The sequence below is a fragment of the Salvelinus namaycush genome, chromosome 25 (assembly GCF_016432855.1).
Source record: "Salvelinus namaycush isolate Seneca chromosome 25, SaNama_1.0, whole genome shotgun sequence".
NCBI lineage: Eukaryota > Metazoa > Chordata > Actinopteri > Salmoniformes > Salmonidae > Salvelinus > Salvelinus namaycush.
In genome coordinates, this window is record NC_052331.1 from 21,906,265 (window position 1) to 21,931,232 (window position 24,968).

General features: G+C 46.7%; 1 protein-coding gene across 3 annotated transcripts in view; it reads left to right on the top strand.

The window, feature by feature from the left end:
- Positions 1 to 24,968, top strand: part of LOC120020357 (E3 ubiquitin-protein ligase RNF220-like) — a 171,167-nt gene that overhangs the window by 130,174 nt on the left and 16,025 nt on the right. Inside the window, exons 3-10 of one of the 3 annotated variants that reach the window (XM_038963952.1) lie at positions 3,025 to 3,079; positions 5,662 to 5,757; positions 8,150 to 8,192; positions 10,890 to 11,011; positions 11,844 to 11,973; positions 20,746 to 20,929; positions 21,014 to 21,069; positions 21,191 to 21,305. In XM_038963952.1, the coding sequence (XP_038819880.1) occupies positions 3,025 to 3,079; positions 5,662 to 5,757; positions 8,150 to 8,192; positions 10,890 to 11,011; positions 11,844 to 11,973; positions 20,746 to 20,929; positions 21,014 to 21,069; positions 21,191 to 21,305 (801 nt within the window). Of the gene's footprint in view, positions 1 to 3,024; positions 3,080 to 5,661; positions 5,758 to 7,769; positions 7,991 to 8,149; positions 8,193 to 10,889; positions 11,012 to 11,843; positions 11,974 to 20,745; positions 20,930 to 21,013; positions 21,070 to 21,190; positions 21,306 to 24,968 lie in introns of those variants that run through there. The other 2 variants (XM_038963953.1, XM_038963954.1) reach the window with 2 other exon arrangements.

Here is a 24,968-nt window from a genome sequence, read left to right on the forward strand (position 1 = left end):
CTCCCACTCCGTCTCCACCCCCCCGGTGGGTCTCTCTGCATGGCCAGTGTGGCCGGGGTCTCTCTTCCAGATTGATGGTGCAGTACATTAGTTACAGTGCTCTGAAAGCAGCAGGCCCTCCTGTCCTGTCTGTCGGACCAGAGTGGAGGGAAGAGTGTGACACAGCCAGCACAGAAACAGATAGAGTCACAGCCCAAACAATGCTGCCTCCCTCCCTACCTGCCTGTTTCACTGCCTGCCTGCCTACCTGCCTGTTTCACTGCCTGCCTGCCTACCTGCCTGTTTCACTGCCTGCCTGCCTGCCTACCTGCCTGTTTCACTGCCTGCCTGCCTGGCTGGTGGATTTATGATGGCGGTGAGTGCGTTTATTATCTCACAAACAGCACAGAGTCCGTGTGGCGATTTATCCCCTTTCAAGGTCCAGCCCTGATTTGTGTTGGCAGATCAATCACGAGTGCCTCCACAGAGGGGCTAGGGGAGGGGACAAGGCTTATTACCCGAAAAGGGAGGCAGGACGAGTGGTTGAACCCGCCCTCACTTGCCATTCATTACACTCATCTCTGGTTGCCTAACCGACCGGAACCTCAACCAATGGCCACGTTCAGATTTTTATCAGGAAGATAAGTATTTCTTCTTTCTGAGATTTGATTGTAAATCAACTCATCTCTACTTCCTGTATACCTTATTTGGTCTCCTTAGTTTCCTTGATTCCTTCCTGCAACACCTCGTCTGCAACCTCCTGTATGAGGCCGCACCACCCCCACCCCACCCCTCCTCCCCTCTCCAGCCGTCCACTCCGGGGACACGCTCGCCTGACAAATCACGTTGTCAGATTAGGACCTGGGCAAATTCAATTTCAGCGCCTTGCCAAAGCCGCTCTGAATCTGGGGCTGCGCATGGGACACAAAGCGAACATGACAAGGGAGACTTTTTTGTCACTTCGACCTGGCGCATCATTTGTGAGGCTCATAAAAATGTATCCGTGTCGCAGTGAAAGGAAAATATAGGGAGGAGGAGCGAAATAAAGAAAGACTGAAATGGAGAGCAAGAGGGAGAAGGAGGAAGAGAAGCTAGACAGGGAAAGTAACAAAACAGAAGAAAACGGGGGAAAAATGAACACAAAATAAAAATAAAATGAATGCCAAGAGGAGAGCCCCAGCCAACCTATTCATGCACAGGGAGGAGGAGAGGGAATGATGAATATTCATGTCTCAGGGAGGAGGAGAGGGAATGATGAATATTCATGTCTCAGGGAGGAGGAGAGGGAATGATGAATATTCATGTCTCAGGGAGGATGAGAGGGAATGATGAATATTCATGTCTCAGGGAGGAGGAGAGGGAATGATGAATATTCATGTCTCAGGGAGGAGGAGAGGGAATGATGAATATTCATGTCTCAGGGAGGAGGAGAGGGAATGAGGAATATTCATGTCTCAGGGAGGAGGAGAGGGAATGAGGAATATTCATGTCTAAGGGAGGAGGAGAGGGAATTATGAATATTCATGCACAGGGAGAAGGAGAAGGAATGATGAATATTCATGTCTCAGGGAGGATGAGAAGGAATGATGAATATTCATGTCTCAGGGAGGATGAGGAGAGGGAATGATGAATATTCATGTCTCAGGGAGGAGGAGAGGGAATGAGGAATATTCATGTCTCAGGGAGGAGGAGGAGAGGGAATGATGAATATTCATGTCTCAGGGAGGATGAGAGGGAATGATGAATATTCATGTCTCAGGGAGGAGGAGAGGGAATGATGAATATTCATGTCTCATGGAGGAGGAGAGGGAATGAGGAATATTCATGTCTCAGGGAGCAGGAGAGGGAATGAGGAATATTCATGTCTCAGGGAGCAGGAGAGGGAATGAGGAATATTCATGTCTCAGGGAGCAGGAGAGGGAATGAGGAATATTCATGTCTCAGGGAGGAGGAGAGGGAATGAGGAATATTCATGTCTCAGGGAGGAGGAGAGGGAATGAGGAATATTCATGTCTCAGGGAGCAGGAGAGGGAATGAGGAATATTCATGTCTCAGGGAGAGGTCTGATTTGATATGTCTCTCCCCATTGTCGACGGATGCCTTAGCCGGCCCGTTTAATATTTCCGGCCTTGTAATCAGTCATCTTCAATCCGCAATGTCGATGAGGCTGTGATTTGATGTAGACCCCGCTGGTCAGACTCTGGGGAGAGCAGCCCCCCCCTCTCTACCTCCCCCCTTTCTCTCCATCTCTCTCTCCTCTCCTCCGCCTCTTTAATACAATGTTTACAAGCCAGCGCATTGTCCTCAACATATTTCAAAGTCCTAAGTGCCTGGGGCGTTTCACTGACAAATCAAATAACAGCAAAATCATTTATTTCCTGCTCCTGCCACTGGCTCTGCGACGGCGGTTAGGAAAGGAGGAGAGGAGGAGAGGAGGAGGAGAGGAGGAGAGGGGGTTAAGGGGTGGATTGGAGCATCCAAGAGAATGATTACTTCAATAAAAAAAATTATATCCCAAATCTGCTTAGCAGTCGTACTTTGAGCTGTAATTGTTTCAAATACAGCATGGCCCAAGGGTGGGCAGATTGAGTGGCACTGGGGAAGAAAGGGGAGGGTAGGCGGGTTTGAATCTTGCAGACGATTAAAAGTGTGATTTGTGTTTCTCGATGACTGACTGACCATTTGAGCTGTCCCCTGGGTGTTGCGTTTTGTCTGAGTGAGTGAGGGGAGAAACAGTGCTGTCTTTCTGCCTGTGTGACTTTAAGCAGAATTGAGTGTTGAAAGAGGGGCGTCATCTGCACAGAGACAGAGGACCGAGGTGTCACCTGAGGGGATACTGAGAAGAATATCACTTATATTAGGACAGACGCAGACACACAGAGAGAGATGCATAAGAACATCCTGGAAAGACATGTGACCTCAATCAAAAACATGTCTATCTCGAAGTGCACCTCCCATTTGAATGGAAACACCCAAACCCACCCATACTGCAAAAATACAGATCCAATAACCTGTTTAAATTGGTCTCTCTCTTTCCTCCTACAGTAAGAACCCATCACACGGACACAAGGACGGCAGTGTGGTTCCAGGAACTCCTAAGGTAAGAGGACCTCAGAGACGTTCATGGTAAACCAGCAGAATCTCTCTCAGACTCCACAGCCCCAATAAGACCATCATCGTTCCGCTGACCAGCTCCCTGACCAGAACAATCTTCCTCTGAACTATCTGAGCCTTATTAGGCTACTGTACTTTAGGTCTAGATCTCTGGGAGGACACCAGCGGAGCTCGACAAGGCAGTGTCTTAAGGAGAGGTATAGCAGGATCCTCTGGAAGGAAGGCTGTTAAGCTAGCTACTACTGTATCAGCAGTGTCCATGCTCCAGCAGGCAGTGGAGAGGGGAATCCAGGAAGCTGCCATAGATGCAATTCCTATGTTTCATGGCTGTCTGAGTCCTCATTAAAAAGCAGATCCAATAGACCCTGGACAGAGCAGTTTCTGTGAACACCCAATAAGAACCAAAGGATAGGGAGACAAAGGACTCTGTAAGACCAAGGACTTAAAAAGGGACTCTAGCTGGGTCTATGTCCTCAGTAGAACGCAGTGTTTCAAAGTGTTCACTTTGAGACACACTCCAAGCCACATAGCATCCCTGTAGTCCGCTGGGACAGGGTATGTCTCTCTTATGTTAATAAGAGGTTTCATTCATGTTCTCTCAATGTTGCCACATTTAGCTCTGACAGGCAGGGGCACTGTTCTTCAGGCCCCTCACTGAATGTGCTGAGTGAAGGGAGATAGAGAGGGAGAAAGAGAGAGGGAGAGTCAGTGACAGAGAGAGAAAGGGAGAGAGTGACAGAAAGAGCGAAAGAGATATGAGAGTTTTTTAAAGTGTAGTCTGGAGCCAGCCGCAGTTGGCACTGGGGGAGAGCTTGATCGTCCCTCTGCCATTAAAGGTAAGATTTGCTGATGGTGTGTGTCCCTGCGGAGGGTAAAGATGCTATGAAGGATGTCAGTCTCTTAATGATCACTGTACCTGTCTGGTAAAAGGGGACCTTTAATATCTTTAACATCTTAAAAGACACGCTTTAATGTGCTCAACAGTGTTTCCACTACTCTTCATTCAACTGCCATTTCAGAGGACATTTACTCGGTTGAGATGAAATGGATGAACTTGATAAAAATATTTAATGGAGATTGGAGACAGGTTTTTATCAATACAAGCTCCGAGGCTCACCCTGCCTCACTATTACCTTCTGATGGTGCCTGGTTCAGAGTCAGACAGACAGGGGCTAGGGGAGAGTTAGACAGACAGGGTCTGGGGAGAGTCAGACAGACAGGGTCTGGGGAGAGTCAGACAGACAGGGGCTAGTGGAGAGTCAGACAGACAGGGTCTGGGGAGAGTCAGACAGACAGGGTCTGGGGAGAGTCAGACAGACAGGGGCTAGTGGAGACTCAGACAGACAGGGGCTAGGGGAGAGTCAGACAGACAGGGTCTGGGGAGAGTCAGACAGACAGGGTCTGGGGAGAGTCAGACAGACAGGGTCTGGGAAGAGTCAGACAGACAGGGGCTAGGGGAGAATCGGACAGACAAGGGTTGGGGAACAGGAGTAATCGTGGTTAGGGGGGAAAATGGGAGTAAGGGAACAGGGATTGAACAGGGACTGGGGTGAGGGGAACAGAACAGGCCATCTGAGCGAGGCGTGACTGAGCATTCCCCAGTAGGTGCTTAGTATTCCGACACACCGTGTGAAAAATGAAGAAGCTGGTTAGAGATCACAGGGGCTGCTGCTTCCTGTGCCCAGTCTGCCTTCCAGACCTTCCTACCGGTTGTAAAGCGGATTAACCTCTCCCACTTCACAGCTGCCACAACGGCCACCCGCCCCCTCTCAACCACGCCATCGCCATAGCGACTCCGTGTCAGCCCTGTGCCTCTTAATCCTCGGGGTCAGGGGGCAACGGTACGGCAAGGCAAGATGAGGGGAGATGAACACGTTATCTAACATGGCACCTCCTGTATCTAATGCTGGCGTCAATCTGTTAATTAATCAACACATTACAAACTATTACACTCAAGTAGAATAACAAGTGGTAGTTATCAGAAGCTTGTGCTAATTGACACATAGGCATTCAAAAATGCAACGTTATAATGTTGTGTAGTAGGTAACAATTCCAGTTACATCAATGAATAAAAGCCACACAAATAAACAGCAGTTCCGTGACCTTGCCGTCCCGAAGCATAAAAAGACATGCATAATGCTTAATTTACTGTCCCAGCACTAGGGGTCTGCCATTTCTCACATATTAATATTAGATTATACTTGTCGGCCACTTATGCCTCTGCTCTCTCCTCTCTCCTTGATTAATAGGAACACTTTGTAAATACAAATATTTCATAGCAGCCTTGTAAAGAGCTGGATCTCTGTCAACTCTTCCCCGTAAAGTAAGCACTTTTTCCCCTTCCCCCTTCTTCCCCCCTTTTCTATAGTTCATTTGTGAAATAAACTCAATTAAGTTTGTCAGTGGGGCAGGCCTGTAATGTCGGAGGCTCTTTGGAGGCTGTCAGAAGAGGTTTATAGATGACCAAGATGTCCTGTAATGTTGGCTTGTGTCCTCCTCCTCTCCTCCACTGCAGCATTCCCCCTCTTCTCTTCCTCTCACAACAACTGTCCTGCTCTTTCTCCCCAGTCTATGCTGTTGTCGGTGCACATCAAACGCGAGGGAGAGTCACCGGTGGTCTCCCCTCTCTCTTCTGAAGATGCCCACCACTCCGACAGATACCAGGTGAGCTGCCTGCTCTGTGCCCTGCCTGGAGAAACGGGGTGCATTCCAAATGGCAGTAGTACACTATGTAGGGAATAGGGTGCTAACTGGGACGTAAGCCAGGATGTTGCTCTTGGCCCACATATTAAGCATCATAATCCCATTTTCATATCCTGTCACATGACAAGAAATATGGATTAAAGCCACTATGAAATGTACTTCTGGGAAAATAAAAGGAAAAGTCGAAGGAAGAACAGCAATGGATGGACAACATACAAAAAGTACCCTGCTACTCTCTGTTAGGGAGGTTAAACTGATTCACATTAGGCAAACTCATGCGGCGATGGTTGAGATGATGTTGAGGTGGTAATTTGTTGTTTTAGTGTTGAACACACAGCATTGACTCAGCCAATCATCTGGCTCTCACATCTTATCATGGAGTGGATCAGGCATCAGCCCAGCTGCCTACCTCCCTCTATCCTCCCTGGGTGTGTCCCAAATGGCAACCAATTCCCTTTATAGTGCACTACTTTTGACGGAGCCCATAGGTAGTGCACTGTATAGGGAATAAGGTGTCATTTGGAATGCAGCACCTCAATCCTCCCACTATCTCTGGCAAAGATTTGCCCAGGCTGTAATGTGTTTCCCTGTTCAGATAGGTAATCACCCACAATTTACCTCAAGCAATGCTCTTATGCTCCCTAAGCCTGGATGGTATCTCTTCTGGTCCACCACGTCCTTGACATGTCTCCCACCTCATTCTGCTGGAGGCTTCACCACTACAGATAGGCTTGCGTCCCAAACAGCACCCTACTCCACACACAGTGCACTACTTTTGATCAGACCCCTATGGGCCCTGGTCAAATGTAGTGCACTATATAGGGAATAGGGTGCCGTATGGGACGCTGGCATAGATTAGTTAGGATTAAACTGCTTCATACAGCACAGTGTTTTAACCTAAGTTATAAGGTTATGATGGAGCTTTAATTTTTTTTACATCTCAAAGTTTGTTATTTCAAACTCAGACGGCAGTGATTTATTATTTGGGTTAAGTGGCTTTTTCCCTTATACCATAAAGTAAGAGCTATGAAGTGTAAGACATCATATCCATACATTGACACGCCTATTAAAGGGGCTGTGGTGAAAGTATATATTTTCATTAGTAAAGCTGCTGCTGAAACCATTTCATGCAAACGATTAAACAGATGCTTTTCCCCACTTAAATGTTAGATTCTTTTCTTTTTTTTCATAACATGAGCTATCATGTAGTTGTGTAAGCCATTTAGATAGTTTTCATCCAAAATGGCACCCTATTCCCTGTATAGTGTGCTATATTTGACCAGAGTCCTATGAGCCCTGGTCAAAAGTAATGCACTAAGTATGGAATAGGGTATAATTTGGGACGCTGCATAGTGGATCATCATATCATGGGCAGGTTGTATATGAGCACAACTCAAGTGTCAGTGTAAGAGGCCTCTCTGGTATATGATGGACGATCCACTCGCTAGGAGTTTGAACTTGTGCCCACACTCTGTGCCATTGTCAATGAGTGGGCATCCATCCATTGCCCTGACTGGCCCTGCTAGTGTCAGCACATAGCCTACCCACTCTGAAAGAGAGGGGAGAAGAAAGATAGGTGGTCCCATTTAACCCATATCGTAGTGGTATTCACAATCACTGATCATGCCTGTCAGTTTCAAACAGGTTTAGATGGGGAGAATTCATAGCCTATTTCGTATGTCACTTTCATATGATGAGAAAATTATTAAACACTCATTTTCATGAAATGAAATAAAAAAAATTAACTATTAGTATTGTCTGCAAAAAAACTACGTTTAGATATGATGCATGGAACTAGTTTACCCTACAAGTTGCTTGAGACACACTTGAATCAATCTTAAAATCTAAAATCAAATTAACTTCCATTGAAGTCACTGTATTACGTACTGCTGCTCCCTAGTGGCCAATAGTGGAACTACATTGGGCGTCCTCTGAACTTTCACTCCTATGTTTAGTCACATGACACGCGTCAAGACAACATGGCGACGGCGATTAACAAAGCGGCTTTGTAGGCGCCACATTCAATCCTTTGGCATCCTTATAAAATTATTGATACAAAAGTGTATTCATGGTGCGGTGTACTACCGAGAGGCTGAAATGATAGACGTGTAAAAGTGAGTTTGTCGCCTTGAAAAGGCTTTGAACAAAAACTTGCGACCCTGTTATGGAAGAGACGATACAGCCCATAAAAGAAGTACGTTTTTGTTTACTATCAAGCTTAAACTTGCAGGGCACTCTGTAGAATCCAAATCAATCCAGCCATGAACTGCTACTAATGTATCTATAAACAATATAAATTGAAAGGTCCATATCTAATGCATATTTTGTGTGTTTCCTTTCTTCCTACTTGTAGACATTTTTAAGAGTGCGAGCAAACAGGCAAACGCGGTTGAATGGTATGTATACATTTCCTTTTTCTTTTAAAGTACTAATTATTCTTCATAAACATCTTACACATTTGTATTTTTTTAAGTACATTTCTGGTACAACATCCTGTAGAATTACTTCAGAAATATTGATTAAGCCAGGTATATCTTAATCTGCAACTTCTCACAGCCAACTTGTATGCAATGACATGATTGGAGCCTAGCTTATTTTGGTGAAAATGGTGCCAATGGCTTGTGAAATTATTAAGGCTATTTCCTAAAACAAAACATTTCCTCATCAAATAATCTTCTGTTCATATTTATTGAGTAGCCTATGATTGTCATAGAACAGTTTTCTTATTATTTTTTTTATACATTACACTACTGAAAAAAACAGATTGCTCAATCAATATCATCCGCACTACATTTGGTGGAATTGTCAATCAAAGTTGAAGCAGCAAGCAACTGGGGAGGCGAATGTGCATCTTCAGAGTGTGAGAACAGAGTCATAGCGTAGGTCTGGATGGACCGGCTGACAGAGTCAGTACGTGGACCCTTGACCAGGCTGTGTTTGGTTTGACCATGCATTTCTACCCTGCATAGCCATAACCTTGGCTCTGCCATCGATATAACACATTATGGTTAAGTATAGCCAGAGGCCCATGTTGAACAAAGCCCTGTGTGGCCTTGCTGACAGCCCTTCACACTGTGGACCAGCTCCAGGCTGTAGCTTACATTACAGCTACAGAGCCAGGCTTGCCCCTTGTTGCCCAACTGAGTGTGATTTCAGGGCTGGCTGGTGGGGGGGTCGGGAGTCCTGGCTGCCGTTGTGTGTCTCCGTCCCTGCTGTTCCCTTGACCTAGCGCCTACACGAGCAGAGGATCTATTAACCCTTGACCTTCTTGATATGTTGACAGTCGATGACCTCTGCTGGTGCAGGCGCTACGCCAAGGAAAGTGTCAAAAATGCTCCCCTTGGACTGCACAATGGAGCCCCCCTTGCCCCCTGCTGCATTGGCCACGGTAAGAGCCTGCCCCCACGTCCTCTCCCAACACCCCCTCTGTCAGCCAGCAGTCCCAGGCTCCCTCTCTGCCTCCATTTGCACCAGCCTCGGCAGCAGCCTCAGTGCTGCTATGAAAAGAAACGGTGCCGACTTTGTTTAAACTCAAGCCTCCATTAATGTCTATTACCTCTCATGTGGAACCTGAATGATTCTGAGGGGGAGGGGGGGATGGGGGACGACTCGTGCCGGGCCTAATTAATCGTCCCTTTCTGTCTGCGTTTAATGAAGCCCTACTCAATTACCATCACCCGTTCCCTGGCCTGGGAGAGAGATTATTAGTAGCTGTCCCAATCTCCCCAAAGTTATGGCGCGTTGTCCTTCCTCTCGCCGTCCCTCCTCGGGTCCCCCTTGGCCCCTTTCGCAATCACAGCCACCTAAAAATTAATGTCCCCGGACGCCATTTGCAGTTAAGAAAAAGCGACAAAGACTTACGGCGCATTGGCCACTGTTCTGCTGTGTTACATTTCAAATTATGCAGTGGGGGGAGTTGTCGACTAGTGCTATAGAAGGATTGTTGAGTCACGTGACCTAGACCTACAGTAGACCATCCTTACCCGTCCTATGGAGAGAGGAAACCAAGTTCAGGCCTATCGTCTCCTAAAACAATGTTAGTTTCTATGAGGAGAGTAAATGACCATATCCTGTGAAAAAAGAGGAGGAACCTTCTCAATGTTTAGCTTCTCCTCAAACACTGGTTGAAGATAATAGATTGCCCTCTCTTTTTTGTCATCACGGCACGGTGTTAGAACATTAGACTGTAGTCTCCTAGGCATCTCTGAATAAGAGTGCTGGTCTAGGATCAGGTTTCCCCTGACCATGTAATCTTATTCATTTTTTGTCTAAAAGGAAATACTGAGACACGTTATGAATCCTGACGTTAGACTAGTTGTGGCGCTGAGGAGGATTGTCACAGCGGCATCTCCACTTGCTGTTGTAATTCCGGATCTTCTGGTACCGGACACTGTGGCATCTTCTAAGAGACCTGGGGCGCATCGATTCCTCACCATTCCGCTGACCCACGTTATTGCCAGTGAGACAGCAAACTTCTCTGACATGTTGTGAATGCCAATAGCGTTCACCGCTGCTCTTCTGCCAAGCAGAGGAGAGACACACAGTACACAGCTGGAGGACAGAGGAGAGACACACAGTACACAGCTGGAGGACAGAGGAGAGACGCACAGTACACAGCTGGAGGACAGAGGAGAGACACACAGTACACAGCTGGAGGACAGAGGAGATGGAAAACCCCCAATAGACTACCATGAATTTACAATGTATTTTTCGTCCATGTCAAATGCAATAGCGGTTGCCATATTGAAAGAGAGCCTGGTTGTGACAGAGGCATTCTGCTGGGCTGTATTGCCTGCTATGAGCCTGTTATCCACACTGACAGGGGGTTTAATTTGATCAAATAACTCATTAGGTTATATCAGATTCTAATCAAGAACATTCGGTTGATTTGTGTTTTTTGGGTTGCGTACTCTTTTACCGCATTTCAACCAATCATGTCATTGTAGCCACATCGCTGTCTGCTGAAGTCAATGGACCTACCCATGTGATATTTTAGTACGGCACTTAAAACAGAAATACAAAAACAAGTCCCAGATTGCTGTGTATTTTTTCATGATTCTAACCACCTCTTCCTCTGCTTCTTTGTGTTTCAGCCCGGATTGGGAAGATGAAACGCCGGAAGCCAGAGGATGGGCAGGTATGTCCACTGTGCAGCGCGCCGCTGGCAGGGACTGAGGAGGAGATGAGTAGGCATGTGGAACAATGTCTGTTCAAGGTAGCCTCACGTCCCTACCCGTACCCTCAGCCTCGGGCCTCTAGTCAACCAATCACCATCTTTCTAGTCACTAGTCACCACCACGCTATCTAGTGTCTATCCACTCTGCTCTCGCTCTTTCCACTGGATCTGACAGAGCGTACACACTACTTAGAAATTACACAGACTCAGAACACATGGAAACAGTAGCCACCAGGGCTTCGTTGCCTGACAAGCTCTTATTTTACTTGTCCTCCAAGCACTGAATCTAGCTTACTCCAGTCTTAAAAAAGGAGCTTTCCTCTTTGCTCTATGCTGATGACTTGTACCAGTTAGATGTTCAACAGAAAGAATCATTAGTCTAGGAAAACAGCTCTTTCCTGTCGAATAGTTAGCCCACCTCTCTCCCCTGTAGGAAAATCTTCTTCCTCCTCAGTATCTCTGCTTCCTAAATAGAATAGATGGCAAATGAGGCCTCCTGACCAGCACAGATTCATGCTCACTGTCATTGTAACCACTTCTTCTTTGCTCACAGAATAGGATCGATGTATTTATAGTAATCATGCTCTCATAAACTTGGCTGTAACGTTGGTCATGATGCTCCACTTGACCCCCTACTTTGGTGATGGTCTTTCCAAATCTTACAGATGTTTTAGTTTTACTAACACCTATTGTGCATCATAGCTAGTTTTGTATTAATCTATATTATTCAATATTTATATTTTAATGAATACAAAGATTACTGATCATTTTCTATTTAACATTTAGATTATTTCTGACAGGAGACTGTTTTTTCCACTCCAAGCCCTACCCTGTGTCTGGGTCAGTGTTGACAGTGTCTTTGTTCTCTCAGAGGGAGGGTGCGTTTGCTGAGGATGACTCTGCAGACATTGACGGAGAGAACGGGACCCGCTTCGAGGAGTACGAGTGGTGCGGCCAGAAGAGGGTCAGAGCTACCACCCTGCTGGAAGGAGGCTTCAGAGGTACACTATGCACTACCCGATCAAAAGTAGTGCACTATAAAGGGAATAGGTGCCAATTGGGACGCAAATCAATTTTTCACTCTAAAAAAAATCAGTCTACTTTGGTTCTTACATTAAAATGGCAAAACAGTTGTGCAACATTTGAGAAATAACAAAGTGTTTAGGGTAGTTGAAAGTATCCTAACGATAAGAGTCTTAAGCCAGTACACCAAAATGCCTTCCAGCACGCAACAGGACCCACTCTGAACAACATTCCCTGCTAGTCACAATTCTCCTTCAGTATAACAACAGGTTGAGTCTGTGCATCATTGCCTTTTTAAAAGGACGTGGCTGGGTGCAGAGAGGCTAACATGCCCAGGGCTACAGCCAGACATGGTGGACAGCTTTGGCTCTGTTTACCAAATTACACCCTATTCCCTACATAGTGCACTACTACATAGTGCACCCTATGGGTTCTGTACAAAAGTAGTGCACTGAATAGGGTGCCATTTGGGACACGCAACATCTGTCTCTCCAGCTGCAGTGTGGGGCCATGTGGCCCCGGTCCAGACGGGGGACAGCCCAGTCCGGTCCTGGCCCCAGCCCTTTAGGAGGGAAAGGAAAACACATTTAGCTGTGCAATTGACCCGTCTGAACCTGTGAGGAGTGGTGTGTGGAAGGGAAATGGGCCAGTGACCCCCAGGTTCCCCTCAGCCCGGCAATGCAATTATAGCCCTGGACCTAAAGCTGCCCACTAGGGACCATGGCCTGCTCTTTCCTCCTACCCCCCCCCCCCCCCCCGAAACATATCTTATCTTATGGGAGGGCTAGAATTGAATATCAAATCGGAAATCATTGACAACAAAACAACCTGTAAGTTATGTATTTTTTATTTCCAAGTACAATACAGGGACTTTGAAATGTAGGCTGTGATTTAGATGCTGTAATGAATTGATCCAGCCTAGCCACTGTGTGCTCACCTAAATGATTTGTGAATATTTAGAAGGCCATTGGTCCATGATCAATAGCTAGTGTAGTCCGCTTGATTGGACAAGTGTATGATTTGGCCATAGGTCAGCATTCATTATCTCATGTCCAACAGACAGGCCTTTGCTTCACTGCTAGAGAGAGCTATGAAAATGAATTGGCCACAGGTCCTCATGGTGTGAGTCTACAGATCACAGGAAAGCAAAGAGTCCTCATCTTCTCTAAGGGCCCCTTTAAAATTCTCAAAGTCCCCAAATTTCATCCAGGCGGTAAAACTGCATTACAAAGCCCAATAAGACGTGTGCCTTTTGGCCCCTCTCTCGCTACAAACCTGACCAGACAGACAGCCTACAGATCAATTTGATATCTTGACTGAACCTCCTGAGCAGGAGGCTGTCCGTCTGTCTGTCTGTCCATTCATCTAATGAGCAGCAGACCCCTTCTGGCCGGCTGTGATAGCCCGGCGTCCTGTGATGTGACACAGATAAGGGCTGGTCAAAGCCAGAGGTGCTTTCTGCTGCTCTTAGCCAGCCTGGGGAGACCACTTGAAAGCAACCCCCCGCACCCCCCTAGAAGCTCAGAAGGTGGATTTGCCTTGAAAGCTTTGCTGCAGTCAGCCTTGGTTCAATGGGCCCAGCCAGGCAGAATCCACCATCTACCCAGCACAGGGGGGGTGGTTGATGCAGGGAGGAGAGACAGAGATGAGGGGCTTCAATGGGATAAGAGAGGCCTATCCTCTGTGAGCCACCAGCACCACCACCGCCACCTCTCTCGCTTTGAGGGGAGGGAAGAAAGGCAAAGGGAAGCCGTTTAAACACCACAGAAAAGTCGAGGACCAGGAGAGAGAGGGAGGAAAATCGAACAGGATCACTTTCTGCTTGAGACGTGTGGGGCCCAGCCCTCACGTGGTCCTCCTGTGTACATGGCTTATGAGGGCCTGGGAGAAAAGCACTAAAGGCTGATGTATTGAGGAAGAGGGTCTGATCTGATCCCAGCAGCCTGATAGTGAAGACCAAAGCTAAGTGAGACGATCCTGGGAGAGAGGATTTGGGGCCGCTGACTGAAGATGACAGCGGGGACAGAAGGCACTCTCTGCTTTGTAAACAGGCTTCAAAGATGGCGGCCATCTCTCTCCCATCATCTCTCCAGGCGTGTCCTGTAAATGCCAGAGAGATATGATGGATATGACCAGAGCCGACTGGGGAGGCCTGATCAGGGCTATAAGCACCATGGCAACCGGCTGTTATTGGTCAGACTGTCTCTCATGTTGATTGGTCCCTTGACCCTCCCTCGCCACTCGCTCAGAACCTTAGCTTTGTCTCTGTCTCATCTCCAGATGGTGGTGACATATGGAGATAGGTGTTCCGTGTCACAGTCACGTCTGTGTTACACAGGGAAGAACACATATATTTGACATGTTCATGTCAATAAGATGCACAAGATTGGTTATGATAATGAGTGTGGAGGATATGCGAGGGACGGGTGCCATTTAGGTGCACCTGTGTAGTGTGTGTGTCAGTGTGCACGGACGTGTGTGTGTGTGTTAAGGGCTGGAAAGGGTCAGAAACTTTCCAGTAAATTTCCGGGAATTTTCCATGGGAAGTTAAGCCTGGGAATTTTGCTTAAATTCATCAAAAAAGTTAGCTTATAACAGTGAACCTTTTTTGTGGGATACACAAGGAAATTCTAGGTCTGGTGGCATATTTTGGTTAAACTATCCCCAATTCAATTGAATTGCAACCCTCTGCATGCACAGTGCATTCTTCCATCACATGTACAGCTGATTCTCAAGATCTTACATTGTCTGAGCCAAGGACTACATGCTTTATGGTAATTTTTGATTACGATACTGGGTGGGTTGAATATATTTTATATGACATACATTATTTTTTGTTAACTTCTCTAGGGTAGGGGGCAGCATTCGGAATTTTGGATGAAAAGCATGCCCAAATTAAACTGCCTGCTTCTCGGGCCCAGAAGATATGATATGCATATAACTGGTAGATTTGGATAGAAAACACTCTAAAGTTTCCAAAACTGTTAAAATAGTGTCTGTGAGTATAACAGAACTGATTTGGCAGATGAAAACCTGAGAAAAATCCATTCATGAAGTAGTTTTAAAAAAATTTTTTTTTTTAGTTTTCTATTCAATGCCATTGCAGTATCCATTGACTTAGGACTCAAATTGCAGTTCCTATGCCTTCCACTAGATGTCAACAGTCTTTAGAAATTGTTTCAGGCTTGTATTCTGAAAAATGAGGAAGTAAGAGCAGTCTGAATGAGTGGACCCTAAAGTGTCACAGAGCTTTTTCATGCGCGAGACCTAGAGAGTGCCTTTCTTGTTTAGCTTTGAAATATTATCGATTATTTAGGCTAAAAACAACCCGAGGATTGAATATAAACATCGTTTGACATGTTTCTATGAACTTTACGGATACAATTTCGATTTTTTGTCTGCCTGTTTTGACTGCGTTTGAGCCTGTGAATTACTGAAGAAAACGCGCAAACAAAATGGAGATTTTGGGATATAAAGAGACTTTATTGAACAAAAGGAACATTTATTGAGTAAATGAATGTCTGCTGAGTGCAACCATATGAAGATCGTCAAAGGTAAGGGATTAATTTTATCTCTATTTCTGACTTGTGTAACTCTTCTACTTGGCTGGTTACTGTTTGTAATGATTTGTCTGCTGGGCTATGTTCTCAAATAATCGTAAGGTATGCTTTCGCCGTAAAGCATTTTTTAAATCTGACACAGTGGTTTGATTCACAAGAAGTTAATCTTTAAACCTATGTAAAATATGTTTTGTTTTCTGAATTTTTATATTGAGTATTTCTGTATTTGAATTTGGCGCCCAGCAGTTTCACTGGCTGTTGAAAAGGTGGGACGCTAACGTCTCACGTACCCAAGAGATGTTAACTCGTAAAAGAGTAGCCTACAGCAAAGTGTGTTTAAATAATTTCTAACTTGTTAACAATTTTTGCTGGTTAGTTTTTGCTACCATGTGGGTTTTAGCTTGCTTGAGCCTGCTAACTGAGTGTTAATTCACCTGTTTCCATACATGTTTCATTTTAAAACATATATTATAAAGGAGTTGTTTAATCTAACTGCTTAACTATTTATCTGTACATGGAATTGTATTTTTTATTTTTTTTTACTCATTTTTTTCTAATCTTCACAGCAATCTAATCTAATCTTCATGCCACGGGCACTATCTGATGTGTGTAGACATTTCACTGCAGCTAATGTTGAAAGAAAAGCTGTGTACATTTGCAAATACTGTGCCAAATCATATGTGAAGAATGCAACAAAGATGCAGAATCATCTGGCCAAGTGCATAAAGAATTGCTGATGAAGAGAATCAGAGAATTGCTGATGAATGTCCTGCTCGAGCTGTGTATGCAACTGGTTCACCTTTGATGCTCACAGGCAATGTATATTGGAAGAGATTTCTGAATGTTCTTCGCCCAGCATACACCCCTCCAACCAGACATGCTTTATCTACTCATTTGCTGGATGCAGAGTTCAGCAGAGTTCAAGTGAAGGTCAAGCAAATCATAGAGAAGGCAGACTATATTGCAATCATCTCTGATGGGTGGTCGAATGTTCGTGGGCAAGGAATAATTAACTACTTCATCTCCATCCCGCAACAAGTATTCTACAAGAGCACAGACGCCAGGGACAACAGACACACCGGCCTCTACATTGCAGATGAGCTGAAGGCAGTCATCAATGACCTTGGACCACAGAAGGTATATGCACTGGTGACAGAAAATGCTGTGAACATGAAGGCTGCTTGGTCTAAAGTGGAGGAGTCCTACCCTCACATCACACTCATTGGCTGTGCTGCTCATGCATTGAATCTGCTCCTCAAGGACATCATGGAACTGAAAACAATGGATACACTCTACAAGAGAGCCAAGGAAATGGTTAGGTATGTGAAGGGTCATCAAGTTAAAGCAGCAATCTACCTCACCAAGCAAAGTGAGAAGAATAAGAGTACCACATTGAAGCTGCCCAGCAACACCCGTTGGGGTGGTGTTGTCATCCTGTTTGACAGTCTCCTGGAGGGGAAGGAGTCTCAAGAAATGGCCATATCACAGTTTGCTGATATGGACAGCCCTATCAAGGGGACCATCCTGGATGATGTATTTTGGGAGAGAGTGGTAAGCAGCCTGAAACTTCTGAAACCTATAGCAGTAGCCAATGCACGGATTGAGGGAGACAATGCCATCCTTTCTGATGTTCAGACTCTGCTTGCAGATGTAAGAGAATAAATCCGTACTGCCCTGCCCACTTCACTCTTGCTCCAAGCAGAGGAAACTGCAGTTCTGAAATGCATCAAAAAGCGTGAAGACCTCTGCCTGAAGCCCATACACGCCGCAGCGTACATTTTGGACCCCCAAGTATGCTGGCAAGAGCATCCTGTCTGGTGCAGAGATCAACAAGGCCTATGGTGTCATCACTACTGTGTCTCGCCACCTTGGCCTGGATGAGGGCAAGATTCTTGGCTGTCTGGAGAGGTACACTTCCAAGCAAGGGCTTTGGGATGGAGATGCAATATGGCAGTCGTGCCAACATATCTCATCAGCCACCTGGTGGAATGGACTTTGTGGATCTGAGGCTCTTTCCCCTGTTGCCTCCATCATCCTCCAAATCCCACCAACATCAGCCACCTCAGAGCGCAACTGGTCCTTGTTTGGGAACACACACACCAAAGCACTCTACAGGCAGACTAATACAAGGGTTGAAAAATTGGTGACCATCTGGGCAAATTCGAGGCTTTTTGAGCCTGACAACGAGCCATCCTCAACAAGGTTGGAAAGTGACAGTGAAGATGAGGCCTCAGTCTTATGTTCAAGAGGTGGACATTGAGGATGTCCAGGGAGAAGACATGGAAGCCTGAGAGGAAGACAACCATGGCTTTAGTTTCTAGACTGTGTTGAAAACGTTTTTGGGAGATGCGATGGATCATTGGGGATCATTCAATATTCCCTGTTGTTGTTCAGTGAAATCATCCCATGTGAAGAGTCATTTAATTAAAGATCCAATTGGTAACTAAATTCTTTTTAAAATTTCTATTGGAAGGATTTAATCATTTGCAATTATGTCTACTTATGATAAGGTAAAAGGTTTCTGTCTTGATATGGTAAATGTATCCAATGCAAAAAAAACATCTACATTTAAATGGTATTAATATTCATTTACATATTTCTGTTAAATCCCATGTATTCCCGTTAATTCCAATATATTCCCATTAATTCCCATGGAAAGTTTCCACCTCTGAATATTCCCCAAAATGTGCAACCCAAGTATTGATCCTAGATGACCTGCCAGGAGTAGGGGCAAAAAGGGAGTAGCCTATCCCCTGGGGTCGGAGAGAGATGGAGGGGGAGAGAGAGATGGAGGGAGAGAAGGAGCGCGTGCAACAGCGTGCATAATGTGACTGAAAGGCAGTTATAGTGGCGCTGACCTTTTCAGGGGAGATTAGATTGCCTGCCAAGACTGGTTAAAGGGAGAGATGGGGCCTGAACTGAGCTGAGCAGCATGACCAGGCTGGGCAACCCAACAGCATCTTTGCGTCCTAAATGGCACCCTATTCCCTATTTAGTTTTTGACCATGGCCCATGGGGCTCTGGTAAGAAGTAGTGTACTTTAATGGTGAATAGAGTGGCATTTGGGACACTACCTGTTACTTCAGACTGCTGTAGTCCTCCTCCTCATCTCTGCTCATGGGACATCAACCGGGTCGGACTTTGGGCAATCCAATTTCAGCCGGACGGTTCGGCTGCATGCCACTTGCTTTTACAGCATCCCCTCGTTTTAGTTTCTATCAGTCAACTATCAGTGTGATGGGGATCTTGTTTTCCCTACTTGTCTTTATAGTCTTCTTCCACACTTACCGCTGTGGTGAATTGAGATTGAATTGGATCGAATGCAGCAGTTGTAGGTAGCCCACACCTGTCGGTTCCAGTTGGGGGAAGTATATTTGAGAGAAATATTTCTCCATGTCCCACTGGGTTTAAGGCTAATCCTACCTAGTAACACTTAGCAGTGGAAAGTCCACTTCTTAGGGGCAACAGTGGCCCCGGCCTTGTCAGTGGGTGGGTCGGGAACAGTGAAAGCATCTAGAGCCTCTCTCCTCAGCCAGAGAGCCACCACACCACAGCCTTTTGAAAATCAATGCTGTGCTGCTCTGCCTCTGTCCCTCCCATCTCCTGGCCCCAATCCCAGCCATGCATCGCTAACTAGCCGCAGGATCCATACCCTGATCAATTGATTGGATTAACAGTGATTTCAGGTTCCTTCCAACCCTCTGCCACTTTCTCCTCCCCAATGTGCCTGGCCAGCGGCCGCCATTAGTGGTCGGGACGGAGGGACTATCTATTTATTTATTTTAGCCTCTCCTACGTGTTTGGTCACTCGTTCACAGTAGATAAACTGCAAATGATGCCCTGCATTTAATTTACGACCTTACCACCAGACCTGGCCCGGCCGCCATACCTCCCTTCCTCCCCTCCTTCCCAGCGGCCTTAGAGGCATCCCCCAGGTCCAGGTGGTTGACTGTGCTGTGGGAGAGACAAAGGCTTGGACTTGAAAAACACATTATTAGCCCATCCCTTGCTCTGTAGTATTTCAATCATCTCAAAGTCCATGAATGGTGGTGGTCTATCTGGATAGGATAGGCTTCCATGCTGCCCGCTGGTCCCCGCTGTCTGGTAATACTGCCTCTGCCACCAGCAGCTGAACAGACATTTATGCACCACAGCCGTTGTTTGCATATGCTCCACGCAACCACAGGGACCAAATAAAACTTAAAAGGTCCCTTTTTATGTGATCACTAAAAGCATGGGCACATTGTAAAAATGGTTAGCCTTGGTGGCAGGCAGGGACAGAGTTTTATCCTCTCCTCGAGCAGCAGCTCCCTCAGCACAGAGCTTCCTCCAGCCTTCACAGAGGGAGGGGAGGAGGCTTCCTGCCTTCTGGGTCTCTGTGCTGGGTTGACTTTAGGACATCTATCCATGGCTCTACCTATGTCTCCACATGAGCCCAGTCTGTCTGTACCCCACCACAGCCCTATACCATCTCCTGTTCTGACACGTCAGTGTCCAGTCCTAGACGAGTGAGAGACTCGGTCCCTGACCACTCAATCAGCCCCCAGCGCTGTGTGCGTCTCCGTGGCAGCACAGGCAGGGGGAGAGGCAAGTCCTAAGTGGAGCTGAAAGAGCCAGCAGTCAGGCAGGAGTTTGTCTGGTGGGCCGCTCATCACAGGGTTTATAGAGGTGCCAGTCAGATCTACCGCCAGTCAGTCAGCCCCCCCCAGACTGCCACGCTCCCAGAACCAGATAACCATCCACTGGCAGCTGACAGACAGCTGACACAACCCAGTAAACCTCTTCCCTCTGTCTGCCGCTGACAGCCAACAACACTTTACAGGGAGGGAGGGAGGGGGAGATTGCAGCATCTCAACATGTCTATTTCAATCAGTTTGCTTTAGCAGCAGGTTTAATAGCTAGCTCAGATCTTTCTTACCCTGCTGGTCTACATGTGTAGAGAGAGCGATAGGGAGATGGGGTCTGGAAGAAGGGCTTGCTGCTGTTGGAGCCCTGCTTTGCACTGTCATCCTGTCTGACATGACAGAACTGCCTGCTTCAGAGGTTGTGAAGTGTATATACAGTGTTTAAACGCATTTGTATTTCCCTCCACAATATTAAGGACGGTTGCATGGTCTGACATAGCCTAGGCAATGACTCTGCCCCCCTCCGCTCTCCCCTCCCTCCCTCTGCCCCCCTCCCTCTCCTCAGGAACAGGCTTTGCCATGTGTAGCACGAAGGAGAGCCACGACAGCGACGCCGACCTGGACGTGGATGGAGACGACACGCTAGAGTACGGCAAGGCCCAGTACACAGAGGCAGACATCATTCCCTGCTCCGGAGAGGACCAAGGAGAAGCCAAAGAACGGGAGGCCCTGCGCGGGGCGGTGTTGAAGTAGGTTCTCACTCCTACCGCTCTACTGAAGTCCACTCTGGTCTACTCTACTGACTTGGGTTTTGTTTGTTTCTGCTCTTTCAGTGGTGGAATGCCGTCCAACAGAATAGCGGCAGAGTTCTCCAAATGGGCCAGTGATGGTGAGTTGAGGCTTGGAACAAGATGTCATCTTCTGTTTTTATGGTTACCATATTGAAATCTTTTGACCGTATTGATTTAATGTCAAGGTCAGTTGTCATAGTTCCCCATCTCTCTCTGCAGAGATGCCCTCCACGAGCAATGGCGAGAGCAGCAAGCAGCAGCTGCCTCAGGACCCCAACGCCGCCTGCTCATCCTCCAACGCGCCCCGGACCTGTAAAAACAGCGAAATAGAGAAGTAAGAATCATCTCTCCATCCCGTCCTCCCCTCTCTTCTCAGCCCCAGAGCACACACGCACACCTGCCCAAGCCTTTTCCTATCTCGTTTCTATTACTCTCAAATTAGTTTTCTTTCCTTCCTGCGCCCGGCCGGTTGGGTCATAAATGATGCATTTTGTGTGGTCGTTTTTCCTCCTGCGGTGAGATAGCCGGTGAATCTGTGCTTTGACTCACTTCATCCACTGGTCTGATCACAGAGAGGCTCCAATGGTATTGATCCTCTCTCTGTAGCCGTGTGCTCCATCTGGGCCAGACACACAGCACCATGCAGGAATCCTAATTTCACCACATAAGCACACACACACTACCTCCCTCCTGCTACCTACCTAGCAGCAGACCTCCTAGTAGAAGCCCAGCTCCAGTCTCCCCAGCCCCTCCCTGCCAAGCAGCAGATAAATGTGAATAACCTGTTCATGTGAAAGGGCAGCCCCTCTAATTCCCTCATCTCCATGTCCTCATCCATATTCCCCGACAAGCGGCGCCCAGAAAACAATTTCCACCAGCAGCAGCATGGCCGGCCCCTCTGAATGGGTAATTGGGGTCAGAGCAGCACAGCTAGTGGAGAGAGAGGGGGATTTTGGTTGATTGCTTGCTTCTGCATGTTTGGCATATTCCATGTTCTCCCCCTTTGCTCCTCTTGCTCCCCATTTTGGCTCAGTTGCTTCAGTTTCCCCCCACCCCTATCTTAAACATGGCCACAGGTCAAAACTGCAGTCTGCCACTGCCTTCCATCACAATCCCTCTCTCTCTCTTCCTTGCTGCCTTCACTTGTCCAAGCCTCAGAGACTGACTGACTTACTGACTACTTCTGACTCCTTCCTCACATCTCATTTGGCCATTTCCTTTCCTCAGTGTCCATTTCCCCTGCTGACTCTGACTGAGATAAATGATTGTTTTGGTTTCAACAAAGCAGCCAAACGGCTCCGTTTCTTACTCTCCCTCAGCCGCCATCATCATCATTGACTTCCTGTGAAGGGCTCATGTTAAAATGCCTAGTAGTACGAGAGTAGCAAGTGTTTTCTAAATCCACACACACATGTTTATTTCCTCTTTCTCTTAGCGCCCGTAGTCACACACACACACACACACACACACACACACACACACACACACACACACACACACTTTTCTACACACACTCTTGTGTGTCTGAATTTAAATGAATCAATCAGGAGGAAGTTGCTCAGCTTAGAGTAGAGCTGGTCTAGCCACATATTAAATATCAGCCTGCTGCTGGAGATCTGAACTGGTGCATAAGCATAGCAGCTTGAGGTGTATTGATCTGGGTTATATCCCAAATGGCACCCTATTCCCTTTATAGTGCACTGCTTTTGACTGGAGCCCTATGGGCCCTGGTCAGAAGTGGTGTACTATAAAGGGAATGACGGCCCATTTGGGACGCAACCCTGATCTGGCCTCATCAGTACACTGTGATCACGTATCTGGCCCTATCCCTCCACCCCTCTTCCTGGGTGACTGTGTGTACCCAGGATGAATGTGTGTGTGCAGAGTGGGAGGATGAATTCATCAGCAGCACATCCTCTGGGGCAGTGTGGTTATGATCCGTCTGTGTGGCAGACAGACCGATGTAAACACAATGACTGTCTGAGGGTTAGGGATGGAAAGCCTTGTGTCCATAAGGATAACAGTGTCGGTGGTTTAGGCTTAAGTGAGTGTAGGAATAGCGAGTTGCTCTTTTTTTGTTGTGTGTGTGTCGGCATGAAGAAAGACAGGTGAGCGCTCCCTAAGTGGTGAAGCCAGAAGCATGACAGCTTAGGTTGATTCATCACTGTAACCCTGTTGAGGCTCCCTGCCTCCCCTCTTATACACACATACACACACGGTCCATCTCCTTCCCACACACACACACACATATTTGTGACAGCCACCTCTCTGTGCCATTATGTGGTGGAAAGGGGCATTAGGTGTGTTAGGCGGGCAGGCCATAGATCACTCCCGCTGGTTGTCAGACAGAAGGAAGAGTAGGCCTAAGCCATGAGAAGGGCCTCCTGCCTGCCTCCTGAATCAGCTTTATTAGCTTAGCTATCGGCTGCTCTGCTCCAGATGTGACACGCCCGTGTATTTAATATCGCAGGCCATGTTTCCACCAACCAGTCTGCTCTGGGGCACATACTCACTGGTTGGCACCCTATTCCCTATATAGTGCACTACTTTTGATTGTGCCCTATGGGGAAAAAGAAAGTCAAACGTAGTGCACTATACACGGAATAGGGTGCCGTTTGGGACACCTCCACAGAGTCACTCTCCAGCTGAACCTGTATTATTCCCAGATATTTCTTGTTTTTCTCCCTCCTTGCCGTTGTTTTCTACTTAAGCAATAAGGCACCTCAAGGGATGTGGTATATGGCCAATATACCATGGCTAAGGACTGTTATTAGGCATGACGCGTTGTGGAGTGCCTGGACACAGCCCTTAGCCGTGGTATATTGGCCATATACCACAAACCCCTGAGGTGCCTTATTGCTATATTTTCCAACGGAGCTATGCATTTTGGCGCGTTTTTTCTCTCTCGCCTGAGCAGCCTCGTTTCAAATATAATTAAACCATCTAGTGTTCAGCGAAATAACAACACAATGTCAAATACAGGTAGCCTAGTCAAATAATTAACATCCAATCACATTAACCGTTCCTCTCTGGCGGGAAACCTTCACTGTTGCGCAGACATTTAGAAACAAAACATGACAATTTGAAAAATAAGCCATGGGATTTTCTTGAGCAAGAATAACTACGTCTTTCGAGTAGTAAGACATGTATAAAAGCAACAGATACCATTAATAAGAAGGGGCTGGAAGCGTCTTATATGGTGAGCTACCGAGTAGCTACGGCAGGCAAGCCCCATACTATTGTGGAGGACTTAATTCTTCCTGCTGCGGATTTGGCTGGGACAATGCTGGGGGAAACGTCCAAAAAAACTATCCAGACAATGCCTTCATCAAACAACACTGTTTCACGATGCATCAGTGACATGGCAGAAGATGTTTTGAAACAATTACTGCTTCGCATACAAGCCAGTGAATTCTATGCATTACAGCTGGATGAGTCAACAGACGTGGCGGACCTGGCGCAGCTCCTGGTATATGTCTGTTATGTTTATGGGGGGTCTATTAAGGAAGACATCCTCTTCTGCAAACCACTGGAAACCAGGACAACAGGAGAGGATATTTTTAAAGTACTGGACAGCTTGTGACATCAAATGGAATTTGGTGGTCAAGATGTTGGTATCTGTACTGATGGCGTAAAAGCCATGACAGGGAGACATAGTGGAGTGGTAACTCGCGTGCAAGCAGTTGCTCCAGACGCCACTTGGGTACACTGCAGCATCCACAGAGAGGCTCTTGCTGCCAAGGAAATGCCTGACAGCTTGACAGATGTTTTGGACTCTACAGTGAAAATTGTTCACTTTGTTAAGGCAAGGCCCCTGAACTCTCGTGTATTTTCTGCATTATGCAATGATGTGGGCAGCGACCATGTAACGCTTTTACAACATACAGAAGTGCTCTGGTTATCAAGGGGCAAAGTATTGACACGTTTTTTTAAATTGAGAGACAAGCTTAGTTTTCTTTACTGACCATCATTTTCACTTGTCTGACCGCTTGCATGA